Source organism: Rhamphochromis sp. 'chilingali' (genome assembly GCF_963969265.1).
Source record: "Rhamphochromis sp. 'chilingali' genome assembly, chromosome: 3".
NCBI lineage: Eukaryota > Metazoa > Chordata > Actinopteri > Cichliformes > Cichlidae > Rhamphochromis > Rhamphochromis sp. 'chilingali'.
The window spans coordinates 36,521,803-36,539,388 of NC_137931.1; the positions used below are offsets into that span (position 1 = coordinate 36,521,803).

General features: G+C 46.6%; 1 protein-coding gene across 7 annotated transcripts in view; it reads right to left on the reverse strand.

Annotated features, from left to right (window-relative positions):
- The window catches only part of frem1b (Fras1 related extracellular matrix 1b), a 41,034-nt gene that overhangs the window by 12,775 nt on the left and 10,673 nt on the right, over nucleotides 1–17,586 (reverse strand). For all 7 annotated transcript variants that reach the window (XM_080877395.1, XM_080877394.1, XM_080877397.1 and 4 more), the window contains 13 exons: nucleotides 12,821–13,165; nucleotides 12,241–12,383; nucleotides 11,946–12,142; nucleotides 11,762–11,852; nucleotides 11,464–11,631; nucleotides 11,179–11,387; nucleotides 9,762–9,855; nucleotides 8,857–9,109; nucleotides 8,445–8,639; nucleotides 5,156–5,344; nucleotides 4,886–5,082; nucleotides 4,417–4,624; nucleotides 2,019–2,163 (listed from right to left, as the gene is read on the reverse strand). In XM_080877395.1, the coding sequence (XP_080733521.1) occupies nucleotides 2,019–2,163; nucleotides 4,417–4,624; nucleotides 4,886–5,082; nucleotides 5,156–5,344; nucleotides 8,445–8,639; nucleotides 8,857–9,109; nucleotides 9,762–9,855; nucleotides 11,179–11,387; nucleotides 11,464–11,631; nucleotides 11,762–11,852; nucleotides 11,946–12,142; nucleotides 12,241–12,383; nucleotides 12,821–13,165 (2,434 nt within the window). The remainder of the gene's footprint in view (nucleotides 1–2,018; nucleotides 2,164–4,416; nucleotides 4,625–4,885; nucleotides 5,083–5,155; nucleotides 5,345–8,444; nucleotides 8,640–8,856; nucleotides 9,110–9,761; nucleotides 9,856–11,178; nucleotides 11,388–11,463; nucleotides 11,632–11,761; nucleotides 11,853–11,945; nucleotides 12,143–12,240; nucleotides 12,384–12,820; nucleotides 13,166–17,586) is intronic.

Below are 17,586 nucleotides of genomic sequence, written 5' to 3' on the forward strand. Positions count from 1 at the left end.
CAAGAGCGAACCAACATCTCTGAGGTGAAGTGCAGAGATGAAGCGCAGAGGTGGAGAACAGAAAATATTGGTCTGCTTCAGCTTCATCTTTTAGCTGCACTCTGGATGACTTTAACAAAAAATATTTCTGACTTTAAAAACATCTTGCTTTATTTTTATCATCAAACACGTTTCGCCCTACAGGACTCGAAGAAAACACGAACAGAAGCCGTTTGATGTGAGTCACGAGCAGGAGGGTGAAGGTTTGTGTGAGCAGGCTTTTCCTGTAGGATGGTGGAGATGTTGGTGGTGCTGGTGGTGGGGTCTTTTTTTGTTTTTTTGAGGTGGGGCGGTGTTGAACATCAGGAACCATCTGGCTGCTTCTTCACTCGGAAGTAAAATCCACGCAGGAGCGAAGCTGCCACGTCCATCCTGCAGGAAACGGGAAAACAAGGCGGCCGGCATCTGCCAAGTCTCTGTGTTATTTCTGCCTCAGCGGCCTTTACAGCACCAGCTCAGCCTCCGCCAGCAACCTCCACCCCCACCAACACAGCTGATCTGGGGACGGCGCAGGGGAGGGGGTGAGGGACAGTGGGTGGGAGCCCAGTCAAGGATGCAAATTCACAATCAGTGGAATGAAAACACTAAGGATGGGGGAGGAGGGGGTCACAGGTCACACGCACCTACCACCCCCTCCCCAAATGCTCTGGATTACACAGCAGCTGCAGACAGATGTTAAACCGGACGTCTGCTGACAGTTCAGGACTTAAACGAATATCCGAACACCCAAACAACACAAAAAATTCTAAACAGCTCAAAAGGTGACGCGATCGGAGCCGGAGAGATTTCTGAATTTCAACTTTTAGGGTCCAACGCTCAGACTGCAGAGGAACAACAGAGGTACAGGTGTGAGGTGGAAACACCTGGACTGAGCATCACACATAAACTTTTATTTTTAGAGTTTTTACGCCGTATTAAGAATTTACTGCACTTGTTTCTGTAGCAGTTTGTGACAGTTAAACGGATTTTTGCTGCTCTGTTGTCACACTGTGCAGGTAATTCCCCCTCCCTGTGCAGCAGTGCCGCCTGCTGTGCGGAGGCAGAAGTTTCTTTCCATAAAGCTCAATCTAATCCAAATTATAGTAGGTCCATGTGACGAGAGGAACTAAACCCAAAACATTTCAACTCCTTCACAGCTTCTCTTTACTTCCTCCCTGAAAACCTTTAAAGAGTTTTAAATCTCCTCACATACAAGGTCTTAAATAATCAGGTCTTATCTTAATGACTTTATAGCACCATATTACCCCACTAGAGCACTGACGCCTTACTTCTTGTATTTAAGTATTTAAAAGTAGAATGAGAGGCAGGGCCTTCAGTTTTCAAGCCCCTCTTCTATGGAACCAGCTTCCAGTTTGGATTCGGGAGACAGACACTAGCTCTACTTTTAAGATCAGGCTTCAAACTTTCCTTTTTGCTAAAGCATATAGTTAGGGTTGGATCAAGTGAAGCCAAATCCTCCCATAGTTATGCTGCAACAGGTGTAGGGTGCTGGGGGATTCCCATGATGCACTGAGTGTTCCTGTGTGTTAACACACCTCTGCTGCATGTAATTAACTTTTGTCTTCTACTTGCTGACATCCGTGTTTGGTCTCAGACAAAGGAAGGCAGTCTTAGATATTTCTGTGTGACACCATGTTTCTGAGGTTTTTAGGGACAAGAACATTAACTTCATAACAACGAGAATAAATGTGTGTGACAAATTGAAAACGATGTTCAGCAAATGACACAAAACCATCAAGAAGAAAAACATTTTGCAGTAGCTGCATTTTTAATTCCTGCAGCAAAGTCACAGGAAATGTAAAACATGTTCAGCCTCCTTTCACCTGATTTTAATTTCAGACCCACAGGAAGCCAGATCCACATCAGGGTGAGCAAACACCACTCTGTCTGTGTGTGTGTGTGTGTGTGTGTGTGTGTGTGTGTGTGTGTGTGTGTGTGTGTGTGTGTGTGTGTGTGTGTGTGTGTGTGTGTGTGTGTACTTGAGCAGTCGTGGTTTCTCGTCGTTGACCAGCAGCACGGTGACCTGAACTGTTCCCTCGACTGCATGGACACCATCTGTCAGCCGCAGAGCCACGGCGTCCTTCAGGGTTTCTGTGTCATCGTGCATGTAGACGATCCTCATGCCTGCAGGAGGAAAACAGAAAATATGGAGCAGTGTGTTTCTGTGAGCATGTATTCATATCTTTGTGGGGTTAAAAAATTGGATGTTCCCACTGTCGCCAAAGTGCTTGCTCATAGGGGGTTCTCTGTATCTATTATTGTACGATCTACTGTACAATATAAAGCGCCTTTAGGCAACTGTTGTTGTGTTTTGGTGCAATATAAATAAGAATTTAATTGATGTTAACTATACTTATGGGGACTAACATCCTGGTCCCAACAAGTTTGAAGGCATTTTTTAGACTCAAAATGTGGGGGTTTTTTTTTTGTTTTTTTAATCGACATTTAGGAATCACTGTACAATACCACCAACTTCAGCAATTTGTTACTACATGTATTTCAAAATGTGATTTTAGTGACAGGGTTACAGCTGGGTTATGATTAGGTTTAGGGTTAGGCATTCATTTTGATGGTTAGGGTAAGGGCTAGGCCAGTAGCTCCCCAACTTTTTTTGGTAGGCCCCCCGTTGTTTTACAAGAAAATCTTTGCGACCCCCCCTGCCCGGCACAAACACATCCTCCAACCACACACATATTTTTTTTCAAACTCCATTGCAGTTTATTTCACTCCTCGAACCTTTTGTAAGCAATTAAACAAATAAAAATTAACTGCAATAAATTACAGGTAGCAATAAAATGAACTACTAACTCTTACACTACGTCCACATGTACACGAGTATTTTTGAAAATGCATCTTTTCCTATGCATTTGGGCCTTTCGTCCAAACGTAAACAGTGTTTTGGATCACTGAAAACTGAGATTTTGAAAAACTCCTGCCAGTGTGGAGTTTTCAAAGTCTGTTCTTGCATTTACCTGTGGACGAGGAAAACGGAGATTTAGTCACGCAACGTCAAAGGTGTGTGCCTTTTTTGGCATCACGCTGTGCGCCACGTGATGTTTACGTGAGATGCATTTCTACAATGGCGAATAGAGACAAAATACTGTTGCTGTTAATCTGACTATCTGCAGTTTTTACATAAACACACGCAGTTACTGTCCCTCCATTTAGAAAGACAAAGGCGTCAGAGTGAACTTCGGAAGTGGCTTCTACGTTCACCACAGACGCTTTCACAACCCAAATCCCGACGCCAATGTTGTCGTCAGTTTTGAATACATTTAATTTTTTTAAAATTATGTATGCTGTATGCATTTGTCCATTCCTAAGTTGTGAGTCTACATCAGGCATATTTAACAGCGCTGTGACTTATGATTATGAATCACTCAGGCTGATTTTCAGTTTATTTATTGAATAAACTCTGGCCAAGGGAGTCAGTGAGACAAAATCCAAAATACTGTCTTTAGTTATTAACATTTGAAATGATGAAGGTGTTTGAAAAGTAACACAAAATTAGCTGCCTTTCCAGAAAAACACAAAAACTTTTCAGTACTTTACTCCCAGGCGTCTAGACTTCTGATTGGCCAACATTTCTTCACAGTTAGGATTTGGCACATTCTTGACAGCGTTTAACTTCATTTTTTTTGTTTACATGTGGACGGAGATATTTTTTTCAAAACTGTACATGTGGACGGGATTTTTTTTTTTTTTTAACGAAAATGGAAAATCTCAGTTTTCAAAAATACCCGTGTACCTGTGGATGTAGCCTTAAATAACAAAAACAAACCATCTTTATGGTGTGATTATTTTACGTGGTTGTTTTTTTGTTTTTACTGTGTAAGAATATTCAACACTGCTGTCAATACAAAAAATTACTCTGTGCAAAATGGGTCTAAAAACATAAACAACTGTGGGATACTGTTTGTCTGTGATTTGGGGCCAAGGTATTCCTGCATGCATGGGTTCTCTCTGGGTACTCCAACTTCATCCCACAGTCCAAACACATGCAGTTAGTGGGGATAGGTAAACTCTAAAGTGCCCATAAGTGTGAATAGTTGTCTGTCTCTATGTGTTAGTGACCTGTCCATTGCATACCCAGTCTCTCGCTCTAAGACAGCTGGGATTGACTCCAGCCCCTTCGCGACCCTGATTTAGATAAGCAGAAGCAAATGGATGGACCAAAAGCATTTTATTTTTTAGATGGTTGGGAACACGGCCCTGCTGCTTACCCTCTCCGAATATGAAATAAAAAGCGATTATTACTCTTGTTCAAAGTCATCCTGGTTCAAAGTGTTTGAATGATGATCATCTGTATAAAACACCAATAATCTAGAATGTATTCACATTTTACTGTCACACTTCCTGTTTGAGTGACTGCCTCACCTTGTCGGAGCTCCTGCAGAGTGAAAGAGGTGACAGAGAGGCTCCTGTGCAGGAGGTCAGCTCCCGCCTCCGTGCCGTGGATGCTGTTAATCAGGCTGCCGTGAGCCGGTGGCTGCACCACAGTGAAGGTGAGCAGCTCAGGTGGGGCGTCCAAGTCAAAACCATCCAGTATGGATGGAATTAGCTCCCTCATCCCGCCCTCTTTTACCTGCAGAGAACAGGAGGAGTGCGCCCCCGTGAGGCTGTTGGGATCATCGCAGATTCAGTTTCAGTCAGAGAAATCGTTTTACTTTGACTCTCGTGTGAATTTTGTTTAGTCTTTATTGTTATTTTCTCTTGTTTGATGTCACAATTACAGCTTTGTCACCTCAATCGGGGGGAGGTGACAATGTTTTTAATAACCAGTGAGCTGTCTTCAAGTCATAGCTGATTGATGACCGATTACTGATCAGGTCTCAGGTGTACGTACGGTGAAGTTGGCGAGCAGCAGCGATGGTGTTTCGTCATTGGTTGGTTTGATAATGATGTAGAAGGAGACGGGGGCGGAGCGATGTAGCCCGTCGCTCACACTGATGGACAGCTGGTCGACAGTTGGCTCCACCCCTTTGTGCTCCGATTGCACGTAGTTGATGAAGCCAGAGGTCAGGTGTGTGAGAGTGAAGGATTCTGGGAAAAGACAAACATTAGAGTGAGATCTGAGTTGGCTCCCCGAGGTTCTGCCCGTGCACCGCACACTGACCGACTCGCACTCCCGCGTTGCTCTTTTCGGAGCCGGGCATCGGCTGCGTGTTCTCCAGGAAGCCGTGAAGGGGAGGAGTCTCCAGGTGAAAGACGAGCTGCTCAGGGGGACTGTCTGGGTCTGACGCTCCGAGGACCCCCCCGCACAGACAGATAGAAGAGCCTTCATCCACCACCAGCATGGACTCGCCTGCGCCAGGACACAGCAACACCTTCATTCTTCATTTATCAACTATGCTGCTCGCCACACTGACTGAGCGCCTGATGGTGGATTTCAACTCCACTGCTTCCACACATGCACGCCACGCAGTAAGCACACCGTCCACCGAGATGTCCACTCGAAGCACACGGGAGCACTGGCTTATTTTCTGCCATGATGTTGAAGCCCACCTGAGCCACTAGCACAACTCTGGGCTGGACATGTTGTACACAATAGGTACAGGTGTAGATGTTGAGCTGCCAGCTCCTCATGTGTTAGCGGACGGTTCATGCAGGCGAATCTGTCCATTCTTTCACTCCCACCTCATCACACTTTACCCCAAACTGAGATCTCTCACAGCTGGAAACTAAACCTGTTTAGTTTCTAACTAAAGTTCAGGCATCGTTTAATAATCCTGTTTTTTTTATTGAGTGAAACTCAAACAGGACCAGGAGCAGAATTCCTTCCACCTGCAGCCTCCACCCCCCGTTTCCTGCAGACAGGAGCGGGTCTAAGCCTGCTGTGTTCAGTTGGAGTATGAACACTGTGGGCGGATGTGAGTGGATGGGTGTGAGCATTAATGAGGGACAGTCCTGGATCTGGCTGATAAACCAGCGTCGTCCTAAAACAGGAACACGTGGATGTGAGGCTCGCTCCACTAAGGCTCTTATTCTGTGTCTTTATTCACTGCTAATTAATTAGACCAAGAACCCCCCCACCCAAACACCAGCACCACCACACGCGCATGCACACACACACACACACGCACCACCCCACCCTCGGCCCTGAACTGTGCGCCGGTGCCGAATGAGCAGGGAGACCCGCCGGCAGGATTACGAGTCGTCCCGCCGTCGGCAGCGCTAAGCTGATCTGGCTGCTGAGCTGCGGCTAACACGTCTCCTATTGTGAGCACGAAATGGAGGTTCTGTCTTTTGTTTAGTTAAGACGCTCATTGTCCGCTGTCCACACACACACACACGGTGAGATAATCTCTCAGCCGTGTGTGTGTTTTCATGTAATACCACCAGACAATTAGCAGATTTCATTTAAAACACATCAGTGCCAACCTCGTTAGCCGGCTGACAACACACACACACACACACACACACACACACACACACACACACACACACACACAAAGTATCAGGCCAGTTTAAACAAAGACCCCAGCAAGTGTAAACTCAGGGCTCTGTCTCCAGAATAAACTCTATGCTGAGTTTAACTTTAAATCTTTAAAGTTAGAGATGATTCTGATTTCGGTTTCCTGAAGCTCGACAGGATCAGAGCACCAACCTACAGTTACATTAAAACTCGGCCAACCCCCAAACTGCTCCATCTTCTCATCTGCTGCCTCGATGGTTAAACCCTGGTTCATGAAACTGTAATCCTGGGGATCCCAACACAAGGTCCGAGGGCCAGAATCATCCCGGCAAAGACTGAAATGCGGCCCACGGGATCTCATTAAAAAATGGGAAGGAGGGCATAAACTTTTTAATGTATTTTCATAAGTTTCACAAGTTTTTCCTTTTGGGTAAGGTTGGGGTAGTCATGGGTTAGGTTAAGACCTTGCCCATGACTACTCACACTACACCAGGGGTGGGCAACTCCAGGCCTGAAGGGCCGGTGTCCTGCAGGTTTTAGATCTCACCCTGGGTCAACACATCTGAATCACATGATTAGTTTGCTACCAAGCCTCTGGAGAACTTCAAGACATGTTGAGGACATAATTTAGCCATTTGAATCAGCTGTGTTGGTTCAAGGACACATCTAAAAGCTGCAGGACACCGGCCCTCAACGCCTGGAGTTGCCCACCCCTGCACTACATCAAGGTAATGAAGTAATAAATAGACAGTTACATGAAAGAAAAGTCCCCGTTTTTAACCACCTACTGTAGAATTTTCTGGCTTTATAGTGAGTAGTTAATGCATTGTTAAACTTCATTAGACTGACTGGAAGGAGAGTTTCTTCGGTCTGACCCACAGTGTTTGACATCCCTGCTGTAATCAAGCCAGCAGCAGGCTGACAATGCAGCTCACAGCAAAGTGTTATTTGTGAGCTCAGAGGACGGCTCATTTTTACTAGAATGGTTCTGATTTATTGCCCTGAAATAAAGCATCGTGTTCACATTTCACTCCTGATTAGCATCATTTCTGGGGAATTATGCGCCGTTTGTAAAGGAACCACCGACTAACAACACAGACCTGCTGTTTCTCATCTCCCATCATCTCCACCTGTGACAGGTGAGTCACTGAGTGCAGCTACCTCACAGTTTAAACGTCTGTGACCGAAAATCAACCCAAAGAACATCTTCAGGATTAAAACAGAGAAAATGGAGACAATGCACAGATGATGTCTCTACTGTGGAGGAGATTATCCACACACACACACACACACACACACACACACACACACACACACACACGCTCTCTCTCCTGAGAGGATGATCATTCTCACTGCTCACAGCCAAAAACAGGGATTGAAGAGCTCCATGGTTATCAATGGAGACCAGTGACCACTGGGACACACACTGGGAAGACTGGGAGACGGTGTATGTGTGTGTGAGAGATGTTAGCCCCCCTTGCCCCTCCCATTACAGAGTGTGTGTTGGACTGATAGGTAACGGTGTGTTGTTGGTTAGAGAGGATTAAGCACACACATGCGCACACGCACACACGGAGCCTTTCAGTGGGAATGAAAGCACACACTTCCCTACAGTTCACAGATGTAAACGCAAACACAACATTGAAAGGACATTGTGTGAACGCCGTGTGTCAGCTTCACTAAAATCTGGCCAATCCTGAAGGAGATCAGTGAGCGAACATCAGCACAGTTTTTTAATGGTTTTTGTTATTTTTGACATTTCTTTATTTCGGCAGTTTAAATAACCACAAACCTGTTTCCTGTTTGCAATAAAGTAGTTTGATAACAGTTTGAGTTTTTTTGTGGCTCTGGTGCTGTTACAGAGGAAAGTTAAGGGCTTCTCTCTGATTGGTTCACTCACACAGATCCAACAGGTGCGTCCGCGTGACATCGTGAATGAGGCTGTTGTGTAAACTGTACACGTGGTTTTTGTGAATTTGGTGAATCTTACCCAGAGTGACAGCAGGGACTTTATCGTTGACAGGAAGAACTGTGATGTTCAGATCGTAAACAGGAAGTGTACCATGGAGAGGAACAGGAGGGGGCGGGGCCTCCCCGTGGCAGCAGCTGTCCGGCCCTCTGGCCTCACTGTCGGAGATGATGAGGGTGACCGTGTCGAACACCGGCTCAGGTCCGATCTCCCCGCCTTAAACAGAACAGCATGTCCACAACAAATGTTTCTAAAGAACTGCTTTCGTTTCATTGTATTTCATTTATGAATGCACCACGGGTTAGTTTCTGCTTTCAAACCTACTTCATAACCCATTCAAACTTTTTCCAGAGTTCAGCCAAGGCTGGTTCGCTTCCTGCGGAAGGAACACACATTTTTCCTACGTGCCGTGAACGCAGCCTGGCCTGCTCACCTGTGTGGGCATAGTAGATGTGACCCTGCAGGACGTCCTGCTGGGAGAACTTGTCCACAGTCACGCCGGCTCGCTGCAGCTCTCCCCTGCTCGGTCTCCGGGCGAGCATGTAGGTCAGCGCGGAATCGTCGCTGTCCCGGTCGGTGGCCGACAGGTAGTCCACCGTCACCTGGACACGCCCCCCTTCCTCGCAGCTCAGCCCCCCTTGCAGACGGGCGCCCAGCTGAGGAGGCTCGTCGTTCATCGGCAGCACCTGAGGACGGGGGGGTGGGTTACATTTCGTTTTTATTAACCAGCTAAAAGTCCCGGCTGTGTTTGGTCTTTTTTACACACACACACACACACACACACACACACACACACAGTCATCGCTCTGGTTTCTCTCCGCGTTTGAACTACAACCAGTGAAAACTCCTCACAGTTCACTGAAATAGGAAACTCTAGAAAGCAAACATTCACCAACATCAATGTCAGTCACATCTGCTGACCCCTCCCACTCTGCTTGCTCCTCCTCTGCATTGCCCCCTGGTTTTGTGTGGGCAGGACTCAATGTTTACAGGTGTTAAGCAACACCTGTAAGCACTGAGCTGATTGCTATAAAAGGTGGTCATGCCCTAACACGCTGACCTCTTCTGATTTAGGTTGCTGTGTGTCACCTTGCTTTTATCCATAAACTGTCCACTGAGACAGACTGTCGCTAGTTAAACACTCGGGTGTCTCTTTGTCTCCCTGTCTTAATCTGTGATTTTTTAACTGAAGTTATCCCGTTTCGATTTCTGCTAGTGTCTAAGCATCCCGCCCACAGTAGCACCTGAACTTTTATAATCAGCTTCTTCTTCACTTGTTACATGTCAGTAGAAACCTTTGAGTGCTCAGCAGGTGACACCTTTATTCAGTAGATTCACCTGAACGTGCAGGACGACGTCCACAGAGTTCAGACCGTCCGACACCTTGAGACCAACGACATCCTCAGTGGTCTCAGAGTCATCGTGGATGTACCTGAAACACAGAGACGCCGTCACGCTGACCTGTGACCAGCTCCTTAGTCAAACATCGGTGACATCAGCAGCTTCTACAAACACTGATGATGTTTAGAGCCCAGATTTTCTGCTTTTTAAATGGAGACTACTGAACCTCTTGTGAACTTTCCAACAGCGGTAAGCCAGGGGTAAAGGTCAAGCACAATACTGAGTCTAATTTAATCTGAATAATTACACAAAGTAAAACTCAATAAAAAGCTTGAATCTTAATAAATACAATAAAATCAAACATTAATGTCATAAAATAAACTGGCACAAAATAATTGCGGAATAAAAATGTTATTAAATGTACAAAAGAAAACGATGAGTCGACGAGTCAAAGTCACGTGTTGACAGAGTCTGCCTCTAATCATCGCATTAACAAAGAAATTCTTAATATATAAAACATGAAGCCTGATGTGGGTTTCAGCTAAAACAAGAACCTGGCTTCCGAGTATAAATATAGTAAAATAGAAAGATTACAGCTGCTAATTACAGAAATACTCATAGTCACCTAAGGACAACTGGAAAAAAATGTTGGATGCCTTAAACATTCAAAAAAAGAAGAAACTTTCTGATTTTCGTGAACTTTAAGAACACAAACTGCTGGCTGGTGAGTGACCCGGGGTCCCTGAACACCACACGGTTACAGCCACCGGCTGGTTGGATTTTACGTGACTGGCGCTCTTTGCAGGGCGAGGTTTCAGAAGAACACGACAACAGCAAAAACAGCAGCATCACTCACAGGAACAAACTGCAGCGTTTCTATCTGACGTGTGTGCTGGAACAAGAAATCATACATCACCTACAAATGAATGTGAGACGAGCAAAAGCAACAAAACAGTTTTGCAAAACAGGAACAATAATTGGTTTAACTAAACGTTCAGTGGACGTTTAAAACAGAGGTGCAGGTGAAACACTTTAAAGGTGACCTACCTGCACACTCTGAGCTCGTTATTAGAAACATGTTTAATGTGAACGCCCACCACTCGAGCAGGAGGTACATGACAGGAAGTGAGGAGTAGAAAAGCTGGCACTAAATCCGCTCCGTGCTTTCTGCTCTAAGAAACCAAGACTGACTGCAAACAGTCGACCACAGCGCGGTGAGCGGCTTCATGATCACCTGAAAACTTCGGAACCTCTGAAACCGAATCCTCTGAAATCAGAAAAACCCTCCGGCGTTACATCACCGGTGAAAACACACCCATCTGCTGAAGCAGCGGATAAAACCAGAGAGCTCTCAGAGTGATCGCTGAGCTCAGATCACCACGGCACGTCCAGAACCACCTGACCCGGGTCTCACCTGATGCCCAGCCCTCTCAGTTCCTGCAGGGTAAACCCGCCTCCCTGCTGCAGCGCTTGGCCCCGCAGCTCCAGCCGGCCGTGACGAGCCGTGCTCCGAATCTCCACCCTCAGCGCCTCCTCTCGACTGTCCCGGTCCCAGACCAAGAGGTGCTCCTCCGTCACGAAGGCCGCGCCACCCTCCTCCACCCGAAGCAGGTTGGTGAAAGCCTGAGGAGCACAGAGAGATTCAGCACGACGTCCACAGCACGGTCAAACCAGAGGCTCCGCCTGTTTGACCTCTGACCTCTGGCGCCTGGTCATCGACAGGGGTAACCGTGATGTTGAAGATGAGGCCGGAGACGGTGTCGCCGTGGTGATCGCTGACTGAGAAGACGAACTGGACGAAGAGCGACTCGGGCCCAATGTCCTCGACCGGCGGCATGAAGGCCACCTTCATGTGGTTCACAGCATGCTAGGAGAAAACAAGAAATTTACATCTTAACCTGCAAAAGCCCAACCCATGCCAACCTCGCCAGCCACGCCACTCTCCCCTCCAGCAGCGACTCCTTCATATGTATTAGAATCAAGCAGGTGCTGCATACCTGAGTGAAGGACTTCAGCACGGGCGCTGTGTGGTCCTTCTTCATGGCGTTGGTGCTGTCGGTGTAAAACAGACGTCCTGCATCCATCAGGCTGAAAACGAATACAAACACGATAGTTAGTTTCTCAGTCACAGGGTCTGCTCTTTCTCCTCTGTCAAAGCTAAGCTGGCAGCCGGGTCCTTACCCAGGATGTAGCGGGCTGAAGCAGGGCTGTGTAATGACATAGGTGAGGTCAGCATCTGGGTGCTCTCGGTCTGTGAAGTGAAGGTGAGCCTGGGTGATGTAAACCACCTCCGTCTCCTTCACTGTCAGCGAGCGGACGCTGCCGGGAACTTCGACTGGCACCTGGTCCTCCACCGGGAACACGTGCACCACCACCGTCTGCACACGGGGAGGAAGAGGAAGGAAGAGGTGAGAGGAAGAGGAGGTCTCAAAGCGACATTCAGACTTGTCACTCTCTCAGACCAGAGCCGACTCACGTATGTCTGCGACAGGTTGGGCGGCCGGTGGCTGTCAGACAGCGTGAAGTCGAAGGCATCCTCAAACTGCTCATCTCCCGAGTGCTGGTAGAAGATCTGACCCTGGATCAGGTCCCTCTGCAGGAAGCTGGCCACCGGTGACCCTGCAGGGAGAGCACAGAAGAGCTCAGAGACCAGCAGTGCAGGAACATGATGGTTTACAGCAGAGAGCTGCAGGACTGAGCCCTCTCACCCAGAAATCAGCATTTTCACCCCCTTGTAGATTATTTCTGAATGTGTTTGTGGTTCAGTGAGTAAAGCTGAGCGTCCCCCAGGAGCTCAGTGGTGTGACCCCTAGTCATGTGACTGTGGTGAACATTTACCTTTACCCTTCAAAACCATTAAATTCAACAGAAATCGAGTATCACAAACATTTATTTACCACAGAGGTGATTCTGGTCATTGAGGTCAGTATCAGCTGATAATCAGCTGACCTATCAGAGTGAGTTTGGATTGGCTGATTCTTCTGGGTGGGAGAGTCCCAGCGTTAGACACGCCCACATTGCCTCTCTAATTATTACGTCTAAATACTCGCCCTCACCTGTCTCATGGGCGGATGTCCTCCTGACCAGGTGCCCGGCCCGGGGGGCGGAGACTATCTGATAAAGGATGTAGTCGTCGCTGGAGTCGAGGTCGGAGGCCAGCAGCATGAACTCCTCGAGCCGCGTGGCCCCACCCTCCTGCACCTCCACCGCCACGTTGTTGATGAGGAAGGGCGGAGAGTCGTCCTTCGGGAGGATGTTGATGGGGAACTTGTGGCGGACGCTGTGACGACCGTCGCTGATGCGGAAGACGACGTGGTCGCGGGTGGAGTCGCTGTCGGAGTGGTGGTAGACGACTGTGCCCTCCTTCAGGTCCCGCACGCGGAACATAAACGCCTTCCCGCCTGGAAACACAACGCAAAAGTCACATGAGTCACAAGAGAAAGATCTTTAATTCTTTTCCACTAAACAACAGTGAGTCCTCACTATTCCCACAGCGTCAGACGTCCGTTTTCTAAAATAAAAAAGCCTCAAATCCTCACCTCTGAGAAGCCTGACAGATCAAAGCACCTTCGATTTCAGCCAGCAGGTTCAGAGCGATGACAAGATTTCAGACATTAGAGACTGAAATGTCGGCGGCCTCCTTCCAGCCACTCAAAGCATCTGACTGGCAGCTAAAATGATGTTTTTACCTGATCATAAATGATCTGTGATCCTCTCAAACTGGACCTTCAGTCTCACTGAGGAGAAACTTCAGTCAGTAACTTTATTCTTCACGCTCACTGCAGACTCTTGTCTGTCTGACTGGGGTCGAGTTCAGATCTTATATTTAACGAGACAAAAACTCATTTCTACATTTAAACAAAACTCTGACTGTGATGACGACTGTGTTAATCAGCTGGAGGCAGATTCACGACGACATCAGTCAAAAGAAAGACAGAAAATCATCTGCTGAAGGCTTCACCTCAGCGACAGCACAAACGCACCGAGGTCACTCGCCCTCTGTGCCTCTTCACGAACTACTGGCAGGATTTTTTTTAATGCTGAAAGAAGTTTTTGCAATACTGTTTGGACTGAATAAAGATGAAAGCACTCCCTCTTTAACCTGAGTTATAATTCAGAAAACTAAAACAGAACGATGCTGTAGACTCTGTTTTAAACACTGCACATATTTCTGACCCTTCACCATTTATTGTTACATTGCTATTATTTATTGTCTTCACAAGCGTCATCTTTTTAAAGATTAAATAGCCTCCATAAAGACTGATTATTGATTTTTTTTTTTTTTTGATGGGATCTTCCCGCTGCAGCCAGGTTTCACAATAAATGTTCATGCTGACTTATAAACTGAAACCGATTGAATGTTTCCACGGAGTGACGCGTCAGGAGGGCATCGTGTCGTACTCGGGATGAACGTGTGGCGAGCGTCTGCTTCTGTCACAGAGCGGCGGGATGCTGTTTGTCTCTCATCGAGCCGAACATGAAAAACTTCGGGGTCCTACATTAATGAAACGGCGGCCGCGTCCATCTGCCAGCTCTCTGCCGCTGGCTGGCCCTCCTCGCGCTCTACAACATGCTGATGGCCCAGCGTCACGTGACCGTGGCCTACTGGAGGACACGTGTTGTCAGTGGCCGGTTTCCAGCCAAAGCTTCGCACTTTGATTCAATTACCGTCTCCAACACGTGCGCTGCTTTCCTCCCATTGTCACTTGGAAATAACAAGTTTGTGTTGGCGCCTGGAGGCACAGCGAGGCACTGGCTCGGTCTGCGCTGCGAAAACCGGTGGGCTACAACATGGCGTCCTTCCCGGCGGCTGCCCGGCTGTCAGGACGGGGGCTTCCTGTCTCCTTGCGAGTGCCAGAGAGACAGAAGGGCAAGGTCAGCAGACAGATTGAGAGACGAGCGGTCGCAAGCCCGAACCTCATTAGCAACTTTACCGAGGGGAACCGGCTCGCGGTCCAAGTGATGGAAACAACTTGGTAATTGGGCCCAAAGGTGGCGTTGGGCAGCCGGCCCACGAAGGGAGAAACGCCACGCCTGTGTATATGTGTGTGTGAGAGTGTGTGTTTGTTAGGGACAGGCAGCCATCCATTTGGCTGAAGGCGTTGGAGCGAGCCCGTCCCCACGCTGCAGCCGCCACCCTCCAGTCGCAGCACCGAGGGTCAGCGGCGTCCTCAGAGACGCAGCTCCACCGCAGCTTCCTGCACGGACGCGGTGCCAAACTTCAGCCCAAACCGACGGGATGAAATGATGCAGGAGCAGGTGCTGCAGGAGGAGGAGGAAGCTGCCTGGTGGGACCAAAGTTTCAACAAGCATTATTGTTGAAACTTATTTTGCTGCGTGTTAGAGACGTTCTTCCCTCTGCAGGTTTCTGCGCTTTGATAGAGGATGCAGACATGTCGACGAAGCAAGCACGAGTTCTCGCTGTTGTGAAGTTTGTGGTTTGAAGCCTGACAGAGGCACAGTGAGCAGGTTTAACCCCTGCTCTTTTTCCAGCCTGCTGTGAAATCATCAGCCTGACCTCACTGTAGCTCTTCTGTGTGACCCCGATCTGTAAATCTGAGGAAACTGCTGCCCAATCTGAGTGTGAACACGTGGTAGGAGGCTTCCTCCGAGCAGAGGTCTGAATGTCACATGCTGGATGGAGAATTTTTGTGGATCATTTTCTGCATCAGCTTACACAACACGGGTTTTTGTCCCAAACACAGTGAAAGCTCCTCTGCTGAAAATTAAACAACCAATAAAAACAAAAACACACATCTCGATCAATAAAGTAAAAAGTAGGACAAAACCAAAATCTTAAAAAAGGTACAAACTTAGAGGAGCTGAAGAATAAATAAAAAAAATATAAAAGTGGTTAATCATTTAAAATCTTCTCTCCTGTTCTTTTTGCAGCAGTGACGATCAGATTCATTTCTGATTAAATGTGTTTATGTTAGTAATAATTCATTTATTGGAATTCATAAATTCATTATTTTTGTTTCCATGGTTTCATTTATTTCTGTGAACTTTGACAGCTGGGGCAAAAATGATGATGTAATTATACCAAATTATTTTTGCCTCCACCTTTTTTAATTCCTGTTTATGGATGTAAGTCAGTGGATACGGCAGCACGCTGATGAAAAATCATGTTCAGGAAATAAAAATGAAACTTTTTCAGGGACATGGAAAAAAAAAAAAGAGCAGAAATGTTGTGACTTAATTTGAAAAGGTGGCGCGATGTCACAGCAGCTCAGGTGAGGACTGCAGCTTGAATCACTGATTAAACCTCACAAACGAGCGGAAGATGAGGCGAGCACAAAAGCAGACATGAAAGGTTAACTCCCGCCCGCATGAAGCCCTCGGGGCGCCCGCCACCTCCTCCCCCTCCGAGCTGGTAGCATGAAAACCTGTTTGGGGACAGTGCATCTGCTCCCTGTGCACGCCGCCATGAAATGGCAGAAGTCGCTCCAATCTGCTCCGTCCCGATGCCGTTCAGACAAAGAGGCGACCTCGCCGAGCGGCGGGCTGGAAGGGACGGAAGTGGACGGAGAGGCGGGCAGCGGCGGCCCCTGGCGAAGTGGCCCTGGCCCCATTTTACACCTGATTAGGAAACACATGCAGGACCGTGAGACATATGCTTCCCCTGCCACACGGCGGTCCCTGATGGACGCGCAGCACATGGAGCTAAAAGGGCGGAAAAGGCCAGACGCCGGTTTGCAGAAGTCCCAGGCGACCGAGCAGCATACCAGCGAGGGAGTCGAGGACGGAGGGACAAGGCAAGGCGGTGTTGCCGAGGGGCTTCCCGAAACCCGTCGACGACATCTTCTATACTTTCTGTCTGTTCTGTGTTTATCGTTGGTCTTGATGATGATTTCTAACAGACGTAACATAAATACTCATGGATCATAATTTATATATAACAAGATTTAAACTCAAAATAGAGAAGATAAAAAGTAAATTAAGCGCAAATAAATAAATCATTAATTTTAAAATGGAACATAAATCCTTGAAACTTGATTAGTTTTTTAACACACTTTTTATTTGATGTAAATAAATAAAAATATATAATTTTAATAAAAAATTATCATAATATATATATAATTAAAATTTTAAGGTGTTTAAAAAAATATTTTGTCACAGCCAGAGGTGGGTAGTAACTACTAATTATATTTATTCAGTTACATTTACTTGAGTGACTTTTTGGTTACTGTACTTTTTACTTTTGCTTGAGTAAAACTATTATTATAAAGTATCACTACTCTTACTTTTAATCGACTCAGTGTGAGTAACTTCAGTGAATGTATAACAAGCACGTTTTAACCAAAAATGCATGAGACACAGACACAAACTTGCAGTTTATGTCAAAGTGATTCTTGTTTATACAAAAGGTTTGTTGTTCTAATGTTATTCTGTCTGCTGAGCCTGTTGTGCCATTTAGAGATGAAGTAAAGTAACACCATATATTGTCACTGGAAGTACTTTACCCTTTTCTTACACACACACACACACACACACACACACACACACACACACACACACACACACACACACACACACACACACACACACACACACACACACACACACACACACACACACACGTACGTTTTATATTGAAATAATATTAATTTGGAAAAGTGCTTAGATGTATTATTTTTTAATCATGTTATTTATATTTATTTACTTTTGTTTCAAATACCAAATTTTGGACTAAACTTTATACTTCTGTCTGTCTGATTATCTCATTTTCAAACATAAATCGGATGTTATGATCACGTACTCAGTACTCAAATAGGCTATATACTTTTTTACTCTTGAGTAATTTCTTGGACGGCTACTTTTT